Below are 17,251 nucleotides of genomic sequence, written 5' to 3'. Positions count from 1 at the left end.
ACCAAATAAACCCACAACCAATTTAAAGAGTAAACATAAAAAAGACACCATAAAACAGAACTATCAGTATATAGCAGGTTTAGGGATAGTGAAGGACTTTCAAAGCATAAAAACAATGGAAGAAATTACAGGGGGAAAATTAAAATTTCATCAAATAGACATATTTGCATGTCAAAAAATACAAAATTTAAAATGCACACTATGTAATGCAAAAAAAAATTTACAATAGATAAGATGGTTGCTGTCTTTAACATGTAAATTGTTAAGAGAAACTACAATTTTGATAGATTACCTCACAAGAAATGAAAGAAACGCAAATTAAAATAAAGCCATTTGTTGCCTATTAATACAGCTCAAAAAATACTAAAACTTGTGTTTAAAGAGGCACAATCTTAACAGTATAAGAGAGATTACAAAGCCATTTTTTAAATGCCAAAGATGTGCTCTAGAAACTAAACACGTCCAAACACTGGGCGCCTGGGTGGTTCAGTCCTTCGGCTCAGGTCATGATCTCACAGTGAGTGAGTTCAAGCCCCATATCGGGCTCTGTGCTAACAGTCAGAGCCTGGAGCCTGCTTCAGATTCTGTGTCTCCCTTTCTCTCTCCCCCTCCCCTGCTCATGCCCTGTCTCTCAAAAATAAATAAAAGTTAAAAAAAATTTTTTTGGAAAAAAAAAAAAGTCAAATAATAAAAAAAAATAAACCTGTCACAAGTTAAAGACAGTACTTGCAGAGTAATCATGAAAAAAGACTTCATGGGTGTGGGGAAACTGACTTGAAACATGGATAGGATTTCACAAGCAAAGAAGAGGGAGGAAGGACACAGCAGATAAGAAAGGCTGGAAACAAAAAAATGCTGAGACAAGCTACAACAAAGTACCAAAATAAGGAAAGAATAGAGCAGTGAGGCTATTAAGAGTTCTGTATCCCTAAAATTAACAACAGGCTACAAGGAAGAATGAGACTAAAACTGTGAAGTACAAATCCTTTCAAGGTTCTAAGGTAATCAGACGTGGATACTGAAACACAAAGAATCAAGAGCTGGTGACTTGCTATACAAGGTGTGAGAGATGGAGACACCAAATATGACTGCAAAGCTTCAAGTAGCAGTGAACAGTTACCTCATTAACTGAAATGGGGGGAAAAAAATCAAGACCTGGAACTGGCTTTCTGGGGGAAGAAGATAAACTGAGAGAGACAAATGTGAGACATGCCAGCAGAAATATTTAACAGGCTACTGGAGACCCAGGAGTAAAACTTGAGGGACATCAGAAGTAGATGTATAGATACAGAACTTCATTCATTCAGTATTAAACACTGTGCCAGGAACTATTAAGACTGTACAGAAATACAAAAATGAACAAGATCAACACCGTTCCCCCCTCTAGAAGCTTACAATCTAGTGATTAGATAATTACAATACAGTGTGGTAAGTGGTATGATGGATGAAACAAAAGAAGGCACACCTAACTTAAGTGAACATGGCTTCTCAGAGAAAAAAACAGTAACAGGAAGTCCTGAAGAATGAGACGACATTAGTGGCAGAGTGTGCATTAGTGTGAGCCAGTGGTTAAAAGCAGGGATGGGGATGCAAGCCTATGTTCTGAGCAGAGAGAAGCAAGCTTGTGTTAAATCTTAGTGCTGAATGTGGTCATAGCTAATTTAAGGAATAAACATGGCAGAAGCACAGAGCATGGTATGGGGAGGGAAAGAACCTTTTTGTGAATAGCAAATACAGTGAAATGGTTTAAAAATTCAGAAAGTATAATAAAAGACTATATAGTTAAAAGCCTCCTTTCCATTCCTGTATGCCAGCAACCCAGTTCTCCAGAGACAACCAAGATTATTAGTTTCCTATGTATTCTTCTGGAGAATTTTTATGCAAATATAATCAAACATACATATTATTTTTTTCTTTCCTCTCTGCCTCCTTTTATATAAATACTAATATATTCCACACACACTTTTCTGCTCCTTGTTTTTCTTTTTAAATGATATAACCTGGAGGTATTTTTTTTTTTTTTAATGTTTATTTTTGAGAGAGACAGAGCACAAACAAGAGAGGGGCAGAGAGAGAGAGAGAGAGAGAGAGAGAGAGAGAGAGAGAGAGACAGACAGAATCTGAAAGACTCCAGGCTCCTAGCTGTCAGCACAGAGCCTGACATGGGGCCCGAACCCATGAACCATGAGATCATGACTGACCTGAGCCGAAGTCAGACGCTCAACTGACTGAGCCACCCAGGTGCCCCAACCTGGAGGCATTTCTATATCAGTGCTTAAGGGCTTCCTCATTCTGTTGCACAGAATTCCATTAAAACTGGTGCCAGATTTTAAAGGATCTTAAACACCCTCAAAGGACAACAGAAGGCCATAAAAAGATTTTAGGTCAGAGAATGACATGATCAAATTTGCATTTTATAAGCATCCTTCTGGTGATACAGGAATATAGCAAGAAATGCAACGGATGAGTAGAGATGGCAGCTAGTGACTGATGACAGAGGTGGAAAACAGGGAAATAATCCAGCTAATGTCCAGGTTTTTGGATTGGTCAAGTGTAGGTGCCATTCACTGAGGTAAATAACAAATAAGCAGAGGCCCCGATATACCAGGGAAAATAATGGGTTCCTTTCTGAAGCATAAATTTGAAGTAGATATTAGATCTGGAAGACACCTTTGAGTACAAATCCAAATTTTAGGGATTAGAAAAGTGAAGACATTAAATGTCTTCCACCTAAGAGCTGGTTAAGAAAGAGTTATGGCTAAAATCTTATTCTCGATTCTCAATCAAGCTGCACCAGGGTGATAGCTGAAGTTATAAATAAAATCAGTGAATAATTATCCCCTCCAGGGGATAATCCCACAAACAAGAACAGGAAAAGGAGCGCGCTAAGAAGTGGTTTGTGAGACAGGAGACTCAAAATAACTGGAACACCACAGAAGCCTAGGAAAAGAATTTTAAAGACAATGCCATTGCATCAGAGAGATCAAGAACAAGCCACTGTGAATGATATATCTTGATACAGAGGTTGAATAGAATGGGAGTGACATTAAGAACAAGGAAAGAAGGGGCACCTGGATGGCACAGTCAGCTGAGCGTCCAACTCTTGGTTTTGGCTCAGGTCATGATCTCAGGGTCATGAGATGGAGCCCTGCATCGTTGCTGAGCATGGAGCCTGCGTGAGATTCTCCCTCTCTCCCTCTGCCCCTCCCCTGCTTGTTCTCTTTCTCAAAAAAAAAAAAAAAAAAAGAACAAGGAAGAATCCTCCTCACATAGGAGATTTAGCATGCACAAAAAGAAGGAAGCTATCAGAGAGGAGATGAAGATGACAGAGAAAGGCTGCTACTGGAGGCTTCAGATGCTCACAAGAACCACTTCAAGTAGTAGTGGGAAATAAACCTGACTAACTAAAGGGAACCCAAAATTGCTCCAAGAAACAGACAAGATAGAGACAGTGAAGGTACTAAAGGAGCTGCCTAAGGCAACATTTTTGACAAACATTAATGAAACTCTCCCCAAAAACATGGAGTTAAATACTGTAATAGAAACATAATCACGGGGTTCAATGTACTGTTTCTGAAGGGAAACAGTAGTCACCACTTATTCATACCTGGGTCTGAATATCATCGCCTGTGACAATGTTTCCCACAGCCCGCAAAGCAGGAGAAACCACTTTATAATCATTATGCCTGCAACCATAAAAAGAAATATCAATGCAAGAGTTCTAGCCTTAGTCTCTTTTCCTTAGGGCTGAAATCCAAACCAAATAATGTAACATGATGTTAGAGCAGAAAGGTACCTACGATAGTTGTTAAGAGAACCCTAGGAGGATGGGTTTTGTATATCCCCTAGAGGAATTATCTTTCCCTTTATTTAGCACTTTTGGATAAAAACTACAAATCTTTCCTAATAATCTTTCCCAGGTATTTCATCACCTGGATACCAAGATTTCCCTCTCATTCTTGAATACAGTTTTCATTGCCTCAGAGTTGAAAATGTGCCAACAGGTGAACTAACTTAAAAATGAGAGCCAGTCTCCACACTTCAAAGAGTGAACTCTTTCTATTAAACCTCAGCCAACTTACCAGTCAAAAATATACTCTCCATGAAACCCTGTACATATGTGAAAAAAGCTTATTGAAAATTTTAACTTCAGGTTAATATGCTTTAACTTCCCTTAAAAATTCTCTTTTCTTTTCCCTTTAATGAGACTGATCACTCTTCTCAAAACTTGGCCATTTCTCTCACATTTATTTTAGGATCTGATGACTAAAAAGAAATGGTTAAAATACACCATAATCTAGTGACTAAAGAACATAAAAGGTTACTTCCCAGGTTTTGAATGCTGCACTTCTGCCTCGTGCAGCTTCATCTGCCTTTAATTCATAACAGCATTATGCTGTTCATCTGTACTCAGTTTGTGGTCAGCTGTACTCTCAGAGTTTTGTATTCTGCATATTAAACTCATCTGATGCATTCCACATATCACATTTGGGGTAATGTCTCCTTTCATCTACTTTGTACTTACTTCAATTAAATTTCATGTGGCTAGTAAACGTACCATTTCCCCATTATGTTATCAGTCTAATTTTTTCTTCTAAAGAACTGAAAATTGGATTAATACAGCCGTAAATTGTTTACACAAAGGCATCACAAGGAGATACAGCAAAATAAAATTCAGAGTCTAACACCAGTCTAGATTAAGCTCTAAATGAGACAGAAAGATAAGGAATGACTTTTAGTGGCAATATGCCTTTCGCTATCTATCCAGGGGTTGGTCTCAGGTTATTTATCACTAACTGGAATTACACAGTTTTCCAAATGTTCCCGCTGAAGGACTGCTCATAACAATAGGGTGAGCAGTTCTTTATATAAGCCTCAAAACAAACAGATTTGACATCAGTGTAAGTTACAAAAGAGAGCAGCCCAAAGCCCAATAAATTAGTACAGTCTACTAATTAGTATTTACCAGCATTTAGAAACTAATAAACTAACATAGGGACAAAAGAACAGACACACTTTAAGATATCTTACATCAACAACTCCACAAGTCTCCTACAGACTCCTGCATCAATGACAGCTTGAATTTTATCATTGGGTCCATCGGATAGATATGAGAGGGCCCAGCAGGCATCAGCCAGTACATCAGTGTCACTGACAAATAGCAACCAGGAAAGCACATTCAGGCAGGGGGAAACCTGTAAAGGGAAGATGACATGATAATGAAATTCAATGGAATAAAAGCCAGAAGTGAGGTGAGAAATTCCAAAAGGCAAGCAGCACACACTTGGTGATTTCTGGGGTGATTAATACTTCTAGAAATGGAGTAACAAGTGGCCAAGTGGCATTTCCATCTTTGGGAATGCTGAGACCAAGGAAAATAATTTCAGAGACTGAAGTATATACCAGTTCTCAGAATGAGATTCCTTGTTGAAAAACACTCTTTGTGGACCAAAGAAGCAAAGACATTTTCACAAGTGCTAAAACTAATAAACTGTGAATTTTACTGTGCTATAAACAAAAATTGCCAGGTTTTAAGATTAATTCAGAGCTAATTTTTACAATGAAAATTTATCCCAAATTAACACAGAAACAAAAAGCCCTATTTCTGTAGAAACATATAAAATTCTAACATTTTAAATTTTATGCAAAATTACCAATCTTTCTGTTCACATTAATATTTGATGCTACACTCTTTTAATTGTACTTTTTTCTGCCCATTTCCATAAGCCTAATCCTTACCTTTGCAAATTCTGGAGGTGGACTTTTCCCTCTACAGAGATTAGACAAAGCCCATACTGCATTCCGCGTCATGGTCAGGCGGTTTTGCTTTGAAAATAACCTATAAGCATGATGATACAATGGTAAACTATATAATAGACATTAATTATCTGATAGCATAAGATAAATACTAAATCATTTAATGCTACTCATAAACACGTCTTTAAATAGCTTTTCTCCAGAAAATAAAGTTGAATTAATTCTAACAGCACTAATTCAGAATACTGGCACTGGAGTAAGCTAGAATGCCTGAAGAAATGACCTGAACAAGTTAATAAGAAAGTATCTGTAATGAAAAAGAACAATGGAAAATTCAAAATGATTTCTAAAAATGCACTGCTTCCTGAGGAACTTTCCATATTTTTACTACTCAAAAAAAAAATAGTAAGAATAGAAACTTACTGCAAAAGAGGGGGAAGAATATTGCAGTCTAAGACATAGTCCCTGCACATGGTACTATCTCCAGCAATGTTGCCAAGAGCCCAGACTGCCTGTGAAAAAATTACTCATTAATGACAGGTTGTACAGAATTCTCTCAGATGCCAAAATACCACAATAACTCTTTACAAAATTATATGGTAGCTAATCAACGTACACACTGACATTATGAACATTTCTAAGTTCATTATCAGGGAATCAAATGAAGTAGTTGTGGGACTGGGGGAAGAAGATCAGTAATACTATAAAGTATACGTGTGAACACTCAGGGTATAAGTTTATTAAAAGGAGGAACCAACCAGTTCTTATACATATTTTTTATCTCAGGGGACTCCCCACCACCAAAGTAACCTTTCATATAGCCCTTAATACAGAGCAGAGGTTCAAATGGCTTATTCAGTGGATTAAAAATGTTCTCTTAAGCTTATTTACAAAAGAAAGCAATGAACAAAGAATCAAAGAATGTAAGAGCATCAAAATGCAGAAAGCTATTAAACTTTTGGGAGGAATATATTGTCTTTGTGATAATGGTTCCACGGGTATATACCTATCTTAAAACTTATCAAATTGTACGTTTTAAATATATGCTGTTTTTTGTATGTAAATCATACCTCAATTAAGCTGCAGAAGAAAATCATTTAGCAGTGATTTATATTTATGAATTTGATAAAGTTGGCGGTAATAAAAAATTCCTGTTTTCTAGGTCTTTTTCTGCATAAAAGTGGCAAAGACCTGCTACTTACTAGAGATCCCTACAAGTAAAAGCCCAGTAACTGCTTACATGTTCTAACAAAGTATACAGGGCTTAGGGCGCCTGGCTGGCTCAGTTGCTGGAGCATGCAAGTCTTGATCTCAGGGTTGTGAGTTAAAGCCTCCCACTGGGTGTAGAGATTACTTAAAGATAACATCTTAAAAATGATAATAATAGGGGCGCCTGGGTGGCTCAGTCTGTTGGGCATCCGACTTCAGCTCAGGTCATGATCTCACGGTCTGTGAGTTCGAGCCCCGCGTCGGGCTCTGTGCTGACAGCTCAGAGCCTGGAGCCTGTTTCAGATTCTGTGCCTCCCTCTTTCTCTGACCCTCCCCTGTTCATGCTCGCTCTCATTATTTTTATTTATTCAAAATAAATTTTTTTTTTTTTAATTTTTTTTTTTAACGTTTATTTATTTTTGGGACAGAGAGAGACAGAGCATGAACGGGAGAGGGGCAGAGAGAGAGGGAGACACAGAATCGGAAACAGGCTCCAGGCTCTGAGCCATCAGCCCAGAGCCTGACGCGGGGCTCGAACTCACGGACTGCGAGATCGTGACCTGGCTGAAGTCGGACGCTTAATCGACTGCGCCACCCAGGCGCCCCAAAAATAAATTTATTTTTATTCTCAAAAATAAATGTTAAAAAAAAAATTAAAAAAAAAAAAAAGATAATAATATAAAAAGTATATAGGACTTTAAAAATTTCAGCGTTGGAAGGGGAAGGAAAATGGTTTCATGAATCCAGAAGAAATTCTGCCTACATTCACTATGGTATTTTCTATTTTGGTTTAGATTTCTAGAACACTCCTGTGATGAATCATGGCTTGTCATGGTGGTAAAACTGAGGCCCTGAATGTAAGACCAAAGGAAAAAATGGTATTCTTTGACCTGCTTTTCTTTGCTTCATTTTTTTACCTGCTCCTGGACATCTTCAAACTCTGAGCTGAGCAACTCTATGAAGATGGGCACAGCTCCTGCCTGAATCACAATCCGGGTCTGAAGAGAATTTCCTGAAGCAATATTTGTCAGTACCCAAGCTGATTCAAACTATAAAGATAAAAATAATTTTATTATCTTATTAGCATTTAATAGCTTGTTTTTAGCTATAACAATAAGGTTTTCTGTACATGAAGAAAAGAATCTGAAATCATTATTTGCACATAATCAGATGGATTCTGTATTACTTTTAAATGGAGAATTCCAGTAGAAATACTTCAGACTACAAGAATATTCAGGAGGTCAAAGTAGAACTGACATAAGACCATGAATGGAATGAGGGACTGCTTCATATGCTGACATGAATGATCTCCCAAGATACGAATGAGAAGAAAAGTGTAACGGTGTACATTAAGATAGTATCATACTATATTTTCTAAAAGGGTTAAGAAGGAATATATGCATTAGTTTAGTTATTGCACAGAATATCTCTGGAAGAATACTATAAGAAACTGTAAGAAGTAAGTACTTGTTACCTACATGGAAAGGCAGGGGTGAAAGGGAAATCTCATAAAACCTTATGTACCTTTTGGATTAAACCATGTACATTATCTAATAAAAAATAAAAGTAAATAATTTCTATAGGATAAGCAAAGTGTAAAGGGGAGAGGATGTTAATGTAAAATGTGCCGGATATAGGCACAGTAAAAAAGGCAAAAGATATTTTAAGTAATAAGTAGGCCAAAAGGAGTTAACTGGTATACAATTAATAGAAATGGCAACTTCAGAGCGTTAAGAGCTTCTGACAAATGAGAAGCCCCCAAACAAAGGCACAGAGTTTAAAACTTTTTTTAGAGAGCATTCTTAAAGTTAGGTAAACTGAAGATATGAAGGAAATTATAGCCAACAAAAAGTATAGCATTTTACTAATCTGCCCATCTCTGTACTAATTTGACTCTCTGGCCTAATATGGAGAAATCCAAGAATGACTCCTGAAATTCTATTTAAGAGTTCTTATTAAACTTTAGTTTTCTTTCCTTCTCCTGTTCTGTCTTCTACTTATCCTTAAATGAAGCACATATGCAAAAAAAATCAGTGGTATGTCCCTTGAAAGGGAGAGCAAAAAAGTCATTGAAAGGTGGAGCTGTGACTCTTCTAAAGCTTTTGGGTCAACTGAAAGGCAGTTGTCATATGGAAAACTAAATCATCCATCATTGGGGTTTGGGGAAGGAGGCAGAAGACAAGGAAGACAATCTGATTGACACAGTCCAAAGCCATGTGAATGCTAGCAAATTCACAGCAGAACACACTTAAAGGAGACATTACAAGAAACCTATAAATGTGACATACGCAAGTGAGACACAGTATAGTCTAGTAGCCTAACGGGACAATGATATTACAGTAAGCAGAAGGCCCAGACTAGGAGCACCACAGTTAAAGGGACAATATTTTCTTTTTGGTAACTTTGTTATAAGAGAAGTTCAACAGATTCCTAAACACTTGAACATCACAAAATAAAAATCCCATCATATATCACCTCCATAATTAAATCACTCTTGAAACCAGTGCTGAATTGAAACTTCGCATTTGTTCAGTACTTTGTATTATGAAAGCATTACTCACATACTCCTGTGTTCCTCACAACATCCCAGAGAATTCTGGCTTTTGTGGTTTATGAATGAGGAAACTATCAGAAAAAGGTCCAACAATCTAATGATCTGCGTAATGTTACACAGCCATTCAAAGAGGACTTGATTACCGTCTCCTGATCAAGTATGCTTATGAAGCCCGGCCACTCCGTTCTCTCTGACACATACGTGTAACACTGACAAGAATCTTTCAATTGCTTGGAGTTTGGGTATCTAGGGCAAGAAATTTCAAATAACAGTATGCCAGAGATACACGCCAGATTATTTAGGGGATGCTAAAAAAGAGAACGGTTCACCTAGTTTCTTCTGCTTTCTAGGAAAACTAACTAGCAGAGTTAAAATTGATTGAGACAGATGATGTGAATACAAAAGCCAAAAGCAAGCCTTCCTACCAGGCAGCAAGCTCCAAGTTTAACAAAGAGTTGTCAGATACTAGTCAAAGTAATGAAAACTGTGAGGAAAAAGCAGTGTGTAGAGAATGAGTAAGATCAGCATACATACCGATCCATATTAAAGAGAAAACAGACTGCAGTGAGATTTTGATGCAAATGAAATAACAGCAACCTGAGTAAAGGATTATTAAAGAATTATCAATGAGAAAAAATCAGAATACTAACTGCTGCAAGACTTCAAACTGCTATCTGCCTGTTGATGTTTAGTATCAAAGGTCTTACAAGAAATGAGAGGGAATTTCAGATGCTACTGAAGAGAATGAAATGGAGAAGCAAAACAAAATAGAGTGAAAATGATTAGAAAAATGGGGAATAAGTGAATAACAGGCTAAACACAGATGGGAGAAAATTGGCAATTAGAATATCTCAGCAAAAGAAGAACGTACCAGAATTACCTTTATTACTAAGAAGTGCACAATAATGATAACCTCTGAAAGCAAAATTCAAGGCCTCCCTTGGTAAGAAGAGAAATCGGAAAATACCAGGGACAGAGACAGATGAAGATGATCAACAGAACCAGAGGGGCGACTGAAAATCGTGTTTGTACATGAATAAAGCATTCTCTCTCTCTCACGCACACACAGTGATTACTCTGACATTTACCCTGTAAAAACTCATCAAGCTATATTTATGCCACTTTCTATGCCCATCTGTGTATTTGTGTGCTATGTACATATGTAGGAATGAGAAAGAGGAGGGAGGGAGAAAATTCCCCCCAGCATACAGGCCCTGTTAAAGTGCTGGAAGAAACAACTTTCAAATGTGTTTAATATGTATGTTTGTAAAAACTGGTTGTACTTCAAACTATGTAACATCTCTTTGAGTACTGCCATCATTTTGTTGTTGTTAATGTTTCGGCCTTGGGTCCCATATTAGAATCTAACGTGAAAGAGAGCTGTGAAATGTGGACGTCCTGTTGCAAAAATGACTGCATAAAGTTATGATAGAAATGGCCAGGAAAGGTAATATAAGTAACCGTGAAACTCAAAACATCAGTAACATGATGAATACAATCTAAGAAATGGCATCACTTAAGTAATAAGCAGTAGCCAAAGTACCTATAACCCTTACTTCCTCTTTTTGCTTTAAATTACTATATTCTTAGTGTTCCAAGAATGGTACCATGCAAGGAAAACTACCTGTCATGCTGTGATTGCTTAAAAATTATCAGTCCACTATTACTTTTCACTGTCCAGACTTGCTAAATAAGGCTACAGTTGAAATCTGAAGGACACACTGAAGATTTGATACTTTCTCTCTTCCCTTTCTCAGTCTCTACCTTCTGGTGCTCAGTTCCTTAAATAAGGAAAATGAGAATCCAAAGCTGAAGTACTTCTGACCTCCTATCAAGTTTCCCACTCCAGGTTGAGGTACGCCTGGTTCCCTTTCTCCATTTGGATCAGGACTCTGTTGCTGGCCACTTTGCCGGGTCCACTCTGGTTCCTAGCAAATGCCAGGCTCACCTGGAGAGCAAGTGAAAAGAGAGGCTCACATCAGAAAAATAAACCCAGATATCAAACTCTGCAGAGAACAGTGCCTGAGTCATCTGAGCAACCTTTTAAAGAAAGGTAGAGGGATCAATGAGGATGGGAAAAGACATAGGAGGATGAAGGCTTACTGCAGTTTATCACATTAAGCTTTTACATGGGACAAGAAAAGCAAAAATGGGGAAACTAAACCAATTTCATTTCAATTTACAATTTTAAGAGGAGTACCTAATGAATGCAACTAGGTTGCAATTTCCTTATTTCTAGCTGTTTTCATACTAAGCTTCTGTAAGAAGGTTTCAGAATGCAACATCTCAGCACTGCAAAGGACAGTACAAACATGCTGGGCCTGGATTCAAAAACCAAACAAAGTGGGCCCAGGGAATATACCATAAGGCAGACCAATCGCATATCAAAGGTTCAAGTATGTCTGAGGCTTACATGTCACCGAGCTTGAGAATGCTCTTAGGGAGATGAAACTATGTTTCCAAACTCCTAGATTCCACCCATGTTCACCTTGTTTGAAAGCAAAGGAGTATCTGGGAAGCACTGCCCAAAGCAGGCATTTTTATCTCCCTGGTGTGCGGTACCTCACTGATTTGGGCATAAGGAGAACCAAAATGTAAGTGAAAAGAGACTTCACTAGGATTCACAGTTCTGTATCTACAGAATGAAGGGATTAAGTTTGTCCACTTGGTTTATCAGTGAGTTTAGCTATAATTATGACCATATATTATTACTCTCTTTCTGGAAGAGAAATGGCAGAAGCCACATTCCAAAAGCACACTATTCAAATTTCTAGTAAGTAGACATACTACCAGGGACAACTTCCATCCTAGTGCTAAGAAGATACAGGAAAGAGTACCCTCTGAGCTGCCCAGAGCACGTCTACTTATGTGAGCACGAAGCCTCCTGGCTCTACGGTCTCCTTCAATATACTTGCTCCTCCTGCTTCTGGAGTGGTTGACATTACCCACTGCCCACACTGGAGAGAATACCATGTTGTACTTAAAAAGTACACCGAAGAAAACCTGAAGATGATGACCTTTATATAATAAACAGCTGGTTATCCCTCAGAGTCTTTGGACAGCTAAGTTGAAAATCATGAGGTGGTCACTTCCAGAGGAATGATTTCTCAATCTTTCAGCCTAATTATTAGTTTGCACAAGGGTGGAATCTGAGAATTTAGATAGACGCAAATTAGAGATTTCCAAAGGCTTTCGTCTTCAGAAGATCCAAGCTCTAGGATTAGAATCACAAATGATGTAAAATTTACATGTGTTAGCCAGGAGAGGGCACTAAGAGGACATACTGCACTCTTTACGGAGTACTGGAGAACATGGAGATGTGGAAAGACCCATTTCTCTTTTTTCATTTTAGGCCTTCATTTATACACATTAAGAAACTAGACATCTGTGACCACCTATTAAAAACTGCTCAATCCAGGAGTAACTTCATGATCTCCGAACTACTCTGTCAGAGGATATAAACATGAACAAAATGATAATTTTCCCTACCTCCCTCTTCCTACAAAGCTTTTTCAAATGATAAACTGCAGTAGGCTCTTCATTTGGTCCCTCTGGTTCTCTTGGCAGGTTGCTTAGGGCTCAGGCTTGGTACTCTGCAGTGTTGGTTGTCTGGATTTCCTTTTTGTTTTTTTTTTTTTTTTCTGATAAAAGTCTCTTTCCTTGCTCTCTAGGTGAACCTGATTATTTTTCAGGTGTCCGATGATCCTGGCCTTAGATGGGGACCAGAATTACAATCCAAGAGGCAGCCACCAAAACAGAATCCTAATTCAAATGAACTTGGGGATTAGTCAGTGTCAAACTGGAGAAGAAAAACTGATGGGACATTGAAGTACTCTACCTTTTCTGGATTTCTTGTTTTTCTTCTGGAAATAACTCATCACCGCAACAAAGAGAGTAAGAGGAGGAGAAAAGTCGGGATGGGAGGAAAGGAGAGAAAATATCAAGACAAGGCATCAAGTTTTATGAATTACCTACAATCCTCTGGAGAGTAAGGAACCTGGGGACAGAGGTTATTATCATTTATAAAAATGTCCCCCTCCCTACAGCCTCAGAGAATAAGGCAAAAGCAGACAAGAGGGTGAAAGTTACCTTTACAATTAACTTGTTATTGTCAGATATACTTGGAAAATTAACCTCATTTTGTGATCCACTTTGTACTTAACCAATTTTTATAGTTGCATAGTCTTTCTAAAGGGCCAAGCCCTTCAGATTACATCCTATAAGTGAGAATTTAGATATCACAGGTATTGGTTAAAGAATAACACAGAAACTGATTCAATTGGTTACTCCAAGGAAGTACAGCTACTGAAAAATTGCCAGTCTACTAAAACTCCAACTTTATTCAGGGAAAAAAAAAAAACCCAAAAACAGTATTTAAAAATTTCTAGATAACTCCCAGGACGAGTCAGTTGACAGGTGGTTCTCTTTACTGTGAAAACTATCCAATCCAGAAGTTGCAGAATTTCCTCTTAGAACCCCTATATAATACAGTACTGACAGACTAAATTAACACAGCAGGAAGCATGGAGATTCATAAGGCTGTCTCCCTGGAAACTCTTCAGGGGAATGGGAAGAATTAACTGGAACCAGGATTGGGGATTACTGAGTCTAACCTAGCCCATGTTACACAGCCCTGACAAAGCCGACCAATGTAATCTAAAAATCTTCCAAAACCAATTTTATGTAGCCCACACTTAGATTCTTATAGTGACTCTTCAACTGCAAACGATTCCCTATTAAATGTTATCCACAATCATCATAAAATAATCTTCTTCATGATAAAAATGACATGAATTCTAAAGAGTAAAACCAAGGGCCTAGATGTTGACAAAGCTATCAAAAGCAGCTTGCAACGTGGCTGTCAGGAACATCATATCAAAAACAAACCCACTGTATAAATTAACCTAAGTAACAAATCTGTATATAAAATGTAAGTTTGTAAAGGGATTTAAAATATGAGGCAAGAAATGAAAATGGTTCGCACCTGCAGTGTACAATTCTCTTTTCGTTTGAGGAACTCCACAAACCTGGCCACTACTCCCGGTGTGCTGATGACTTCATCAATAGGAGGATTAGGTTCTGTCTCCCCATAAAATAAAAGGAAAGAAGAAAATAATTCTTTCATTTCAATGCAAGGACTTTATGAGCTCAAATTTACTTCATAATATCCCTCCCTCCATTTTAGCATCTCTTTCATGTTGGAAATCTAAGAAATCAAATGTAAAATTCTAAATGTAAAATGGAGCACAGTCACTTTGAGACTAGGGTAGCTCAAAAGGTTTCACAATAAAGTACGCGTTAACATGGAAATGATGGGCAGAATTCTCAAAAATTAAAGCCATTGCTTCTATAATTTTAGAAAACTTAAGAAAGTAGGGGGGAAAACATCCAAAGATGACCACTGTTATTATTTCAGAATTCTTCCTTCTAGCTCCTTCTCTGTAGATGGGGTTTTACTCTAACAAGAAGTTGTTTTAATAAACTGGATTAGGGGACTCTGCATGTGCCTGCAGGATTTAATTTTACAGCTGCGGTGGTTAAATAGGAGCCAGAAAGAATTCATTAAGGATGACTTGCCAACTTAATCTCACTTTTCATTTACGACAACAGAGTATTTTATAAATGAAATCATTTGGTAGAAACCTGTTGGGTTAACAGAAAATGTCCTAAACAATCAACATGGTAATTTCAGCAAGAGATTTGACAAAGTTCTTGATGATATTCACAGAGCGATGCAAGAAAAACGACAGATTATAGTACTAGTAGGGATTCTTCGACAAGTCCAAAGCTTTAATGAAACAAAGGTGACTAATGGTTCAATGTTAATTTGGAGAGCGCTCTGATGACCTGTTCTTTGCCTGGTTCCACACTTTTATCAACTATTCAGGTAGTACAAATAAATTTGATGATTATAATAAAAATGAAGTAATTAATATGCTAGATTACAGAAATAACATATAGGAAGAACAACAATAAGCTGAAGTTTGCAATAAAACGACGGGGATAAAGCAGGATTTAGCAACTGAAATTTATAAAAATATTTTAAAAAATCTACATGACTTCACAGATGAATCCTAAAACACATGTGCATGAAAAGAAGTTCTATGGGAGTTTAGATGGCCGCAAATACAGTGAACCTTACTGTGCCATGACTATCAAAATAACTGCTGCTGCTATCTTGGAGTACATTACTGGAACGTACAGTCCTAGGACAAGGAAGGCAATCTGTCCCCTCACCTTAGGGTAACGAGAACACATCTGAAGTACTATATTCTAGTTACCACATTTTTTAAATGTTTATTTATTTTGAGAGAGGGCGTGCACACGCATGTGTGCCAGGGAAGGGCAGAGAGAGAGGAAGAGAGAGAATGTCAAGCAGGCCTATGCTCAGCATGGAACCCCACATGGGGCTCAATCTCACAACCCTGAGATCATGACCTGAGCCGAAATCAACAGTTGGATGCTTAACCGACTGAGCCATCCAGGTGCCCCCAGTTATCACATTTTTAAGAGGGATGGCTAGGAAACTAGAATCTAGGCAGTAAAGTAGTAGAAAGCAGCAAAAGGCCCTAAAAGGTCACATGGTGTGAGAAAGCCATTAGGCTTAGCACGCTGAAAAGAGACAAGAGTGGGAAAAGTGTACATGATAATAGCCTTCAAATATTAATAAACTGTCACACGAGAAATGTAATTTTTGTATCACACAAAAATGTAAATTATATGTTAATAGGTTTTTATTCCAGTTCCCTCAAGGAATATATTAATTTATCACTAATGACTCCAAACAACTATACCTTAGTACTGGGCCAAGGGTAGCAGCTATTTATTTAAGGTCAATGTTTACTATCAACATTTTAATGTGGTTCAGAGTCATAGTTCTGTTTACTTGCCCAGAATGGCGAAAGTATCATATTCTAGTCTACCCTAATTATACCAAAAATAAATAAATAATTACCATGCCCAGCAATAACACTGATCTTTCAAATGATATATTTTTTTAATTCTTTTTATTTTTGAGACACAGAGACAGAGCATGAGTGGGGGAGGGTCAGAGACAGAGGGAGACGCAGAAAGAATCTGAAGCAGGCTCCAGGCTCTGAGCTGTCAGCAGAGCCTGACACGGGGCTCAAACTCGTGAACCACGAGATCAAGACCTGAGCCGGAGCTGGATGCTTAACCAACTTAACCTAGGCACCTCTCAAGTGATATTTTGACAGTTTTTCTTGGGGTGCCAGGCTGGCTCAGTCAGTAGAGCATGCAAACCTTGATCTGAGGGTTTTGAGTTCGAGGCCCACATAGAGATTATGTAAAAATAAAATCTTTAAAAAAAACAAAAACACTTTGTTTTGTTTTTTTTCAAAAGAATGGAGTTTCTCAATTTGAATTAACATGAAATACTGACTACTGTTCTTATCACTTTAAGGTCTTTTATAAAATAGCTCAGAAATTAAAATAATGCTCCTTTCTGGTCCTGGTAAGATTGCATAAATAAATAAATTTGAAAATTAGCCATAGCTCATAATTATACTTATGTCTATAAGTGTCCTTTTATTCTGTTGATAGACACATTCCAAAGCAACTTACCTGTGATGTGAAAAACAGAATATGGGAAAGTAGTATTTTTTATCGAAATGAAAAAATATACAGTCAACCCCTGAACAATACAAAACTCGGGGCGCCAATCCCCACACAGTCAAAAATCCTTTTTAACTTTTGACTCCCCCAAAACTG

General features: G+C 37.7%; 2 protein-coding genes across 19 annotated transcripts in view; one reads left to right on the top strand and one right to left on the bottom strand.

Annotated features, from left to right (window-relative positions):
- The window catches only part of LOC147577417 (uncharacterized), a 29,096-nt gene extending 18,518 nt beyond the window's left edge, over positions 1-10,578 (top strand). For 14 of the 15 annotated variants that reach the window (XR_015240255.1, XR_015240256.1, XR_015240257.1 and 11 more), the window contains one exon: positions 7,761-10,578. Coding sequence is in view for 2 of the 15 variants with exons in the window: in XM_086675266.1 (XP_086531392.1) it covers positions 7,761-7,821 (61 nt within the window). In the remaining 13 variants the exon portion in view is untranslated. The remainder of the gene's footprint in view (positions 1-7,760) is intronic. The other variant, XM_086675265.1, reaches the window with a different exon arrangement.
- The window catches only part of KPNA1 (karyopherin subunit alpha 1), a 71,193-nt gene that overhangs the window by 11,345 nt on the left and 42,597 nt on the right, over positions 1-17,251 (bottom strand). For all 4 annotated transcript variants that reach the window (XM_086675262.1, XM_025913952.2, XM_086675263.1 and 1 more), the window contains 6 exons: positions 14,505-14,599; positions 7,884-8,015; positions 6,181-6,269; positions 5,740-5,839; positions 5,032-5,195; positions 3,608-3,686 (listed from right to left, as the gene is read on the bottom strand). In XM_086675262.1, coding sequence (XP_086531388.1) covers positions 3,608-3,686; positions 5,032-5,195; positions 5,740-5,839; positions 6,181-6,269; positions 7,884-8,015; positions 14,505-14,599 — 659 coding nt within the window. The remainder of the gene's footprint in view (positions 1-3,607; positions 3,687-5,031; positions 5,196-5,739; positions 5,840-6,180; positions 6,270-7,883; positions 8,016-14,504; positions 14,600-17,251) is intronic.

This window comes from Puma concolor, chromosome C2, assembly GCF_028749965.1.
Source record: "Puma concolor isolate L17-30 chromosome C2, mPumCon1.1.hap2, whole genome shotgun sequence".
In the NCBI taxonomy this organism is placed as follows: Eukaryota; Metazoa; Chordata; class Mammalia; order Carnivora; family Felidae; genus Puma; species Puma concolor.
Note: the sequence above shows the minus strand (reverse complement) of the source record. Positions and strands in the feature narration are given on the sequence as shown.